Genomic DNA, 11,032 nt, shown 5'->3' with positions numbered 1-11,032 from the left:
AAATCATCCTACTGTATTTTAAGGACAAAGTCTAAACCAGAAAACATTTAACAGAAAACAGTGTTTGCTGGTGTCTTGAGATGAAAACCAAATATCAGTTCCTCGGAGATTCACAAATGTGAGTTAATTAGCTGAAATTAAGCAAATAGTCAACAATAGCTGTTAATGCCTCTGTTTTAATAGTGCTGGAAATAGCAGTAACCCTCCACCCCCTCCCCACAATCAGATAATTAATTACTTGGCTAATCAATAGTGCTTTTGTTGCCAACATCCCTTCCTACATCATGTATCTTCATCTTAGTCTGAGGAACAGGTTCATTTGCTAGTAGAGGCATTAGCTGAGCTACACTGCCCCCAAGCACAGATTGGTGTCATGTGGCAGTGTTGCTTTTCATTATCTCCTAAATTTCTGTAAAGATTACACAGGGAAAGCTTTTTTCTCTCCTGCCCTTCTTTCCTTCCCTGCTCCTCTGTCTGTCTGTCGGTCTCTCAGAATGCCTTTAATATGGTGGAGCTGCAGCGCTCCCTCCAGCCCAGCCCAGCACAGTCTCTCCGCTATAGCTATCCACAAAGCATCATCTCCTATCCACAGACTAAGCTTCCCCAGGACAACAACAAGAACGGGGTGTCCAATGGAAATGGCAGCTCAGCTATCGCCCTGCGTCTGGCCATCCCCCCCTCAGAGACAGAAACCCTCCCATCGCCTCTGACCTTCCGCCGCTCCCAGAAAACCCTCTCCTTTTCCAGCCAAGACTTGGCCCGCTACTTGTGTGAGGTCATCAGGGACATGGAGCACCCGGGGGAGCTCAGCACCACGACCACACTGCGTCGCCCATCCAGAAAGGAGCACGGCCTGGCAGCAGTGCGGTCACTCAGCTCCCTCAGTGCATCTCAGGGTTCAGAAGTCAGGCTTCATGAGGCCCAGAGCACTCGGCTAGACAGGTTCAAAACCCTCCGAGCTGTGGTCAGTGATTTGAGAGCAGACTCCAAGACTCCGGAGGGCCAGAGAGACAAACTGAAGGAGAGCAGAGGGCAGCTGAACTGCGAGAAGAGTGGGTGAGGCTGCTCTCAGCAAACTCAAGGTTGCAGAAGAGCAACACTGGTCATAAGGCAGTGGTGGTGGAATATCACAGGGACATAATTAAATGTGAAATACTCTGAGCCTGGGAGGTTGCTTAGGGTCTATGTGGCGTCTGATATAAATGTACTGTATTGATGAAACTTTGAACATATAAGTTCTTTGATATAAAAGATGTTTACCAATGATTGATCAGATGTGATGTATAGTTTACTTTGCATTGCACTGTACAGTATTTACTCTGCAGAAAGCACTTTTTGGAAGTGCCCTGTGTCAACACTACTCATGTCATAAAACTCAGAGTAAAGTCTGCAAGGCCGCGAATGAGATTCCTGTGAAAGAGCCGGATTCTTTTTGCTGTTAACGAGCCATGACTTCATTTATGTGACAGGATGAGTTTGTTTCATTTGTATTATCTATTTCCTTTGAAATAAATGAATATCTTTGTTAGCATTTTGAGCTGGATCTTGTTCAAACACCAGTTCTTCACATTAATGACTGTCAAATCTCATGTTTTTGAAGTTCAAGCCAACTTTCTTCATCAAATGTTAGTCAGGCTGTTTTTTTCCTGAGAACAGTCACAAAGACGTCTTTCTTATTACTTACATATGAGTAATTGGCCGTTGTACTTCCAGTTTATTTGCTTTCCTTTATTCCTGGCAGCAATGAAGACATTCATGTCTAAACTAGAACAGCTGTTCTGGTCTTATTCAGCTACATATTACCAGCAACAAAGCTCTGATGAGAAGAACAAAGTCTATTTCAGGATTAATCATTCATGTCCAGACCATGTGGCCTTGTGACCTGAGCTTCTAAGAGCCTCCAGTATATTCCAGAATGGTGAGGATCCCAGCAGGCTGCCTTAAAACTGTACTGTGACACAGGGGAGAGCCATTGGGGAACAGCATAATGCATCACACTAAGAGATATGAGAGGCTCAAAGGATATTTTCAGCCCCTGTGGGTTTTTAAGGAGCTTTGCATTTCATTTTCTGTACATGGGTCTTAGCGTAGTGTACATATGAAATCTCTGTGTGAACCCAAAGGTCGTGACTACGTTTACTCTACATCTGCTTCTCTTTATGGTTATTAACATTATAACTAAATTACACTTGAATTAACCCTGCTCACTTGCCTCTGAGGTGAATCTGTTATGTGTGCACACTGCCACCTACTGGCGTGCTATTGGCACTGCATTTGATGCAAAATGCTCATTACTACTGATTTACAGTTAGTCTCTGCAGCACATGTGGGGCTTATAAAGACCCTTGAACAAGATCAAGGAGATCTGATATTATGAATTAATATTTAGCTCTAACATTATTACATGTATTAAAAGTAGATGTGCATGATGACTGTAAGTTTATAATGCAGATTCACTGTAGGAATTTCTACCAATTTTACTGTCAAAGTTTACATAAAACAATCAAATTTTTAATTAAGAATTAAATTGGAGCTTCAGTGCTGCATGCATTTCCAGGTCTGTGCCTTCTACAGTATAAATTAAGCTGTCTTTGAAATTTCAGGAGCCTAAGAGAGACCCTGTCCCCAAACTATTCCTGTGTATCTGCTCATTGGCCAACAGACCTGACTCAGTTATCCTGGGCAGCTACCAGGTGTGACTCTGAGCAGGATATGTTTTTTTTTAAGAAAGCACTGCTTTCAGCAAAACTACTCTGAATAAGAAGAGGATAAGGTGAGCAGTATCCTACCATTATTTATTTGTTTATTTTCTATGGGTGTATTTTACCGTTTAGCCATTAGAGGACACTGCAAGCTGCAGCATGCAAGAAAGCAAACTGCAGTAGCACATGAGGGGTATTTATAAAGGACAAACCTGAAGAAATGTCACTGATTGCTTTAATTAGCATAGAAATGATGTGAGTCAGCTGTTATGGTTTTCACAGCCCCCAGATGTCAACCCAACTGAACACCTATGGGAGATTTTGGACCAGCATTTTAGACAGTGCTCTCCACCACACCATAATCATCAGAACAGGTGGAACTGTTCAGATCTTCTATTCTAAGTAAAAGTACCAATACAATAATATAAAAAGTAGGTGTTCTAACACCCAGAGATGCCTACAATGCAGAAAAACTGTTCTGTGACTTTAAAAGACTTATGCATGCTTATAGCATTTTACCATTAATTAAGATGTTCTGCTTTACAACAGTTCTTTTCACAAATGTGGAGTTTTCTACTTTATTTATTTATTTATTTATTGTGAAATATTGGATGATTGTGCCTCTTTAAGCCTTGAACACACCTGTAAAGGTAAGAGGAGAAATGTCTGTTTGAACTGCTCACAATTACTAGAGAGCTCAAACAAATAAGGGGCCCCAGTTAGACAGTACTGTTTTAAAATGTCCAACAACTCCCACGGGTCATTACAACAAGCTGGTTAAATCTTTGACACTGTATGGTGTTTTAGTAAAATCAGCTATTTGCTATAATTTCCAGATGATTTAGTGGAGTAAAACCCACAATAGTTCCATCTGAAATTCAGTGAAGTAGAAGTATAAACTAACATATGTTAGAAATATTAACAACTAAACTAGATATCTCAAAATTCTACTCAAATAAAGTCCTTGAGTAAATGTACTCACAACCATGGCTAAACAGAACAGAGTGAAATAGATTCGACAGAATGACACCACTATGAGGCAATAATTACTCAGCGACTATCAGAATGGATGATATTGTACACCGAGTCTATGTGTCCTCCTGCACTACAGGATACATTTCTGATGAGATGTCAGAAGGCGGGGGTGAAGCTCGAGGTGGAGCAACACCGGAGCAGAGTGTTTGATGTGACAGCTGGAGATTGTAGGAATGAGGGGTGACACGGAGCTCCAGCTTCCTCAGCTTCGGTCGGTCATCCAGTCAGACTGTCAGTCAGTCACTCTCTGGGATTCTAGCTCTGTTTACTCTTGTGTTATTAACATGTGTCAGTGTGTGTCTATGTGTGTGTTCATGTTTATCCTCAGGCAATAGATCTGGGAGAAGTGACAGTGTGGCATGGCCCTCTGTCAGTCGCCCAGTAAAGTGGCAGGCGTGTCAGCTCTCCTGACAGACGCTCTCATCCTGCTGGCCAACAATGGCGGCTGCAAATGTGGGACATGTCTTGTGACAGAGCGACACAGCTTACACGACAACTCAACGTGCAGACAGGACACGAGCAGTCAAGTTTTTTGTGTGTGTGTGTGTGTGTGTGTGTGTGTGTGTGTGTGTGTGTGTGTGTGTAGTTGGTTGTTGGAGGGATAGGGGGTGTCAATGCTGAGGCCCCGGTCTCTCAGGGGATGAGTGAAAGCTGCTGTGATCTCTGCACAGCTGGAGATGAAGTGACTATGCTACACCTCACTTACAGACCTGGTTCTTACATGTGTGTCACATTACCACACTCTGGGATATTACATTTAACAAATAAGGCTATCAGTGAAAAGCTGGCAGCCTCTACCTACAAACTGTATTTAATATTAGCCTATAGTGCAGATTGGATTTGCATTTCAGTATTAGAGTTAGTGGTTTAACGCACAAAGTCGGAGAAGGCCCCTGATCTTACATGCAACAGAAATGTATACTCTCAGAGATTCTCATAAGGACAGAAAGAGTGAGAGTGAAAAATCAATTCCAACATTGTTTCTAAAACAAGAAGTGCGAGTATAGTTTTTGGAGCGGCTACCACCGACAGGTTATCAATAGAAGGTACTCTTAGAAAACATAACTAATGATATTGATAATGTTTTTTATAAACTGCTGAGGGATAAGAATATCGAATATCAAACATAACACGGTTTAACATGGTTTAAACCCTTGAATCTGAAAGAAGAAAAGGTTGCTACTAAGGGACTGTCCACAAATTGTTTTTGACTTTTTTGTAACAAAAGTTATTTTTATTTTTAAAACACCAAGTTTATATTTCAGCACTTTGGTGCAGGATTAATGAAAAAGGACAGAAATAGTTGTGACAGTCTGCATCTTTACAAAAGGTTAAAAGTGTCATTAAAAACATCTTATATCATAGGTCAAGTTCAGTTATTTGTTATTGTTATCGGCCATTTTTACTTTTGATTTGCATGTTGGTGACTATTGTGAAAATGATTAATCCACAAATATATTTATGGTTTTATTTAGATAACACTATATTCAACTTTTCATGCTTTGCCTTTTTAGTTACTGATGGTGAAATGAGTTGAGCCAACTCAGTACTATTTTACTGTACTATATTTTGAAAGAAGGGTAAATATTACATCAAGATTAAAATAAGATAATAAGGCATTAGAATGGTAAGGAGGGCCTTCCAATGTTAAAGAACACCCTGAAGTATAACACCCATTGTAACCTACAGTATGTCATTTTTGTACATTCCCTAAATCAGATGCATAAGCTACTAAGCTGGCATCACGGTCAGATGATTTTTTTTTTTTCAGAATGCCTCAGCTTTTAAGTCGAGGGGAAAAACTCCCCAAAAAAGCTCAGGAAAAAAATGTTATTTTAAAATATACAATTCCTCAACAAACTTCATCTACTGACAAGAGACTAGTAGGTCTAGTAAAGCTACTGAATGGACCTCTCAGCTCCTGTTTACAAGTTCAAGGATGGACCCTGTGATAGATGTAGTTTTTGGTTGTGTCTGTGTCTGTTTTGTGTCACACATTCCTGCAGTTCCCGTTAGCCACCCACAGATGGCGCTCTTTGCCACACCTGAGCACTGACTCACACCACTAACCTGTGTTTGCATCAAGATCCTCAGGTGTCTTTTCAGACTCAGACAGTTAGATACTCCACCCCCTCCCTGTGAGGTTCAGTGTTCCGGCGCGCCACTCTGCTAGGATGCACCACGCCTCCTACAAGAAATGCACTGGCTACAGTTGATCGTTGAATGTATTTGGAGCATTTAATGGCACAGTTGTGATGGATTCTGTGAGTAGCTGATTTATTGAACACCGTCCTCAGCTATGAATGCTGTTACCAATCACCTCCAGAAATTGCCTTCCCACGCAGTCTTTCTTTTCAAAAGTTGTGGATGGTTTTTGTTCTGTGCCACAGGTGACTTTTAGACAATAACTGACTGAATATTTGCAGGGATTACATAACAGCATCTGAAGCTGTGAGGTGTTCCTGTGTTGAACGTGGCCATTGAAAGGCTGTCAAAGACTTTATCCATCCATCACTGAGGAAGAGGAGGGCTGAGCTGAACAGCAGTGGAGGGGAGGAAGAGGGCGCCTGACAGATGGGCTTAGTGAGTGAATCATTGACAGGGGCCTGCTAACGGATGCTGGCTCCATCAATAGCTCAAAGCCTGTGTGATGAATTACTGCGGACAAACAATGCTGAGTAAGCAAATGTGTTTTTAACAATGCCAGGTGAAAACATTACAGCTTCTTTTCAGCGCCTCAAACATCAAAATACACAGTAAGCTGGATTCATGTACACTTCATTTCTTCTTATATGTGGGCACACAGGCAAGCGACAGAGAGGCGTAGCATTTACGTGTGTTTATATTTCTTCTCTCTCAGCTTTTGTTCTTTATATTCTCTTTAAAATTCCTGTTTTTATTTTCATTTTATTATATTTTTATATTGCATTGTTGCTTTATAGTGAGGTTTCAAAGGTATGTGATCCTGCATCTCACTACAAGCAGGTGTAGGAGCAGGTGACAAAGGCACATACAGTATATACTTACTGTTCTACACTTTCTTTTTTAACTTACTGCAACATTACATAGTGATAACAATGATGATCCTTAAGATTTTAAGTACAAATCCTTTAGATTTTCAGTTTTCTGCTACTGCCTACCTGTGCATCGTACCTACAATGTGAGTTTGTTTGGTTGCACTGGAAAGAGACACAGTAGTTGGTTCTCTGTTGTATTTCTGACAAAGTAACTGCCATCAGAAATCTGGGACATGCAGTATCACAGCGTGCTTGCAGACCAGTAACCGGTGCTGTTGCCAAATCTTAAGGATTATATATTTTACAGAAGAATGTCTCTGAAATACAAAAAACAGGCCATTAATATTAAAATTCAAACTTCACTTTTGTTTTCAGTTGTCGACTGCTCATAAAGAGTAGCCTAGAAAATGTTAACACCTCCCTTTCTAAAGTAATCCTCTCCCCTCTCTGTTTGTTTCCTACTCCCCGTTACTGCAGACAGAACTCCACCAGGTGCTGCTGGAAACAATGGCGGCCCCGTTCAGGGATCAATGCCAGGCCACTGATGGGCTCTCATTCCTTCACCAGCAGACGTGATAAATGACACGGCCCATATGTTTCAGCAGCCTAGACTCTAGCCGCCAGCCTCCTTTGTCTCTACATCTAAAGGGAGTTATGCTGTGAAAAATGTGATGTGCTCACACACAAGCAAAACTCAGACACACGTTTTTGTCAAAATGCAGGACGTGATGTATTACTGTAACTGTACTGTGTATCTATGTTTAGACAAGACACTAATTGGAAACAAATCCCTATTGTTTATAATAACATCTCGGCAACTTCAGTGTGTGATCATTTTTAAAAATTTGTGTATTCACTCCCTCTCCTCCTCCTCCGCTTCTCCTTGGCAGCAGTAAATCCTGATGTCTATACAGGTAGCAGTGCTCTGGCCCCTGCCTTCTGTGTCCCAGGTGTCTTGTCAGCTGTCAGAGATGTCCGACAGCAGACAGGGATGGCATGACCAGCGGGCTGGGCCGTGTTGGACGGGTCAGCCATCAGCACTGTGGACAGACAGGCATGTGGCAGTGATCTGCCTGTGACAGGCTGTCAGAGCCGCCGGAGAGCCACCTACCAGCACTCACCCCCTGTCATCCCACCTGACTACAGACAGAGGGGAAGCTCTGAATTCTCAACTTGGCACCCAGACTCCACTGCTTCCTCCCCTGCTGCTGTACAATACATCCACTGTAGCATCTAAATTCACTAGGCTCCTTTATCTGTGAAACGCACCGGTTGTGGTGACTGGTTCAATAATAGCTTCGCTCTGTATTAGATATTCTAGTTGAATGTTTACTGAAAGGGCGATCCAGTTCAAGTGCTTTTACCTGCTTCACCTTTTGAAAATGTATACCTGCAGGGCAGACACAGTGAAGCAGACAAGTCCTAAGAGGAGACGATACAAACCTGTCAAACAGCATAATTACCATTTTATAACAAGAGACATCTCTGCAGCTTGTGATCCTTTACTCTGATGGGAGTGTATGCTTGAGAGTGTGTGTTTATCCCAAACCACTCTCTGCCCCCCGTTCTCTGTCCTCCTGTCTGACAGGTGACATGTGGAGCCGTTGAGGAGACGTATGTGCCATTTGCTTCCATGGCAGGGTCAGAGCATGTTACATGACCTGCAGGACAGAGAGCTAGAAAAAAAGATACTAATCTCACCCAGGGATCAATACTCCACAAAGAGGCACTGATAATCGACTGCTGTCAATCAATCAGCGCTGTGTTTGTGCAGCCATTAAGTGTCTTTTTGTGGGAGGAGGAGGAGGAAACTTTGAAAAACAAAGGCTTTTTCTCTCATTTTAAATGGCATTAAAATTTGCATTGTGGATGACTTCATCACATCTTTTAAACAAGTATAACTAATAATAGTGCTATCTGAAAATACTCCATTACAAGTAAAAGGTGCTGCATTAAAATGCCATATAAGTATGAAAGTCTTTTTAGCAAAATGTATTAAAAATATCAAAAGTTAAAGTACTATTCATGCAGAAGCATTACCTCTGTGAGTTATATATTATATTACTGGATCAATACTACTGATGCATTTAATTTTAAGAAGCATTTTAGATGATCAGTGAAGAGGTGACTATTTTATATTTTATTTTATATTATAGTGAATGTATGGCAGTCCGTCAGATTTGATCATTTCCACCATTGAAAATCTAACACATCTGCATTGTGTTGGAATTGTCCCCTCAGAGACACGTTATGAAAGACTTGCCCTGGAACATCATTAGTACAATTAAAAACAAGATTTTTAACACTTCAAATCATGCGTAACTTGCAGTGGGAATTTCACAGTGCAGTTCTAACATTGTTTCATAATTTTATAAACATGGTTTCTCGCTGTTGGATTTGGTGACACTGAGTAGGAGAGAGCCTCAGTCGGGGGTTTTCATCACTAATTATCCGAGGAAAGATGCTGCATATACATTCTGCAATCAGGAAGGCATTAGTTACATAAACAAGAATATTTCCATAAATATGTCTGTGACAAGAGTGATTGAACACCATTCTGTTGTAGTTAGCATGTCTGACTGTGATAATGGGTGGTGTAGTTAGCTATGTCTGGACTAACTGCAAGCACACTTGGACACACATACACATACTAGAGGCACACAATACAAATGCATGTGATGTTCAGAGAAGAGGTGACATCAGAGTATGCAAAAAAGACTTTGCCGCAGGCCAGAGATTTTTAATGATGAATCCATTCATTATAAAATAAGGTCATTATGCTTTTGTTGTCATGAAATGTACACATTCATCATCAGTCCACCCAGTACCGAGTCCATTGTCCCTCTTCTCCAGACGACCTTGGATGGAAAATTTATAAAGCGAAAAAAAAAAACATGCCCAAATACAAATACAAACATGTATACTAGCGCACACATCAACTTCCCCAAGGACAGCAAACATACCCGCCATGAAATATTTTTCTAAACCACGTTCATTTCATCACATCATTAAAGCGAAAGAGGAAATGCTACAAAACTGTGCTTTTGTGTGTGTGTTGTTCAGCTGTTTCACATCCTAACCAGAGACTAAACCAGATATATGAGGCTGTAATGAAACATTTTATGCTAATTGTATTTGTTTATGAGCAAATTAATGGCAGCCGTGCAAAACGGATGATGATGTGAGCACATACACAACATGATAGGATTCCTGAAGAATTCATTAGCTGTTTGCAGGTAATTAGAGGAAATAATTAAGGTGATTAGAGTGGGTCACGTGCTTGCACACACATTTATTCACACACACACTCACACACACTGGTACAGTATACATCACAAGATCTCCCTTATCACCCTCCCTGGTTTTCTGCAACTCTTTGTGGAAAGTGCTGACAGTGCTGTCTAGAATAACCCAGCCGGTGAATGCAGAGATTTTGATCCCTCTTTCCCCTCTCATCTTCTCAGTCCTCACAGGTCTTTGCAGGGTCCCCCTCCAGTCACAAATCCCTCATTCCGAGCTAGGCCACAATCTGACACATGCAGAGGTGGCATATTGGTGCACCAAAAATGCAATCGAGTGGAGAGCCCAGGCAACACAATGCAGGAGTGATAAATCAACAAGCTGGAGCTCCCCAGTACAGACAGCAACACAGACAATAGCTGAGTGGTAATAGAGACACACAAACACACACACATAAACGCAGTGCTCATATCATGCCCGCCCTGCAAAAATCAAATGTTCATGTGTGTAGTAGGAGCCGTAACATGGAGGGTAAAACCCGCTGATTATCTGAGTGTAATAAGCGAGCAGCCTCTTCTCCAGTGTAATTGGTCTGCAGTGGATCTGCAGCCGAAGCTCGTTAGTGTCACAGCAGAAATAATCACGCAGTAAAAACCCCTCCTGTGACTGATCACCATATATCATACACATGCACACTTACAGATGCATGAATACTTCTCTCTCTCACATGCACAAGCTCTTGATAGGTAGAGCTTTAGTGTTATAATGCAGATTTGTGCATTAATGCGGGATCTAGAGAGCGAGTTTAATAGGTTGTCGTGTGAATTAGAGGCAGTTTTGATTTATTTAAATAAACCTTTGCTGCTACAGTATTTTGTGTCGGTACAAAATTGTTTAAAATGTTTGCTTTGCTGCTGTCTTCTCAAACCTAAAACACTACAGAAGCCCCCGTGCAAATGAAATGCAGCTTTAAGTTTCATCTCTTCCCTCTGAAATATACTGTTACATATTATTCCCTAAAAAAAAAAAATCACACAA

General features: G+C 41.3%; 1 protein-coding gene across 1 annotated transcript in view; it reads left to right on the top strand.

Moving 5' to 3' along the window:
* The window catches only part of LOC109961830 (neural-cadherin-like), an 84,576-nt gene extending 82,869 nt beyond the window's left edge, over positions 1 to 1,707 (top strand). The window contains exon 33 of the mRNA XM_020602982.1: positions 494 to 1,707. Within this exon, the coding sequence (XP_020458638.1) occupies positions 494 to 1,060 (567 nt within the window). The 3' untranslated portion in view covers positions 1,061 to 1,707. The remainder of the gene's footprint in view (positions 1 to 493) is intronic.
* The last annotated feature ends 9,325 nt before the right edge of the window (positions 1,708 to 11,032 follow it).

The sequence above is a fragment of the Monopterus albus genome, unplaced genomic scaffold (genome assembly GCF_001952655.1).
Source record: "Monopterus albus unplaced genomic scaffold, M_albus_1.0 scaffold59.1, whole genome shotgun sequence".
Taxonomy (NCBI): Eukaryota; Metazoa; Chordata; class Actinopteri; order Synbranchiformes; family Synbranchidae; genus Monopterus; species Monopterus albus.
The sequence above is the reverse complement of the archived record's forward strand: the minus strand, read 5'-3'. Positions and strand labels throughout refer to the sequence as shown.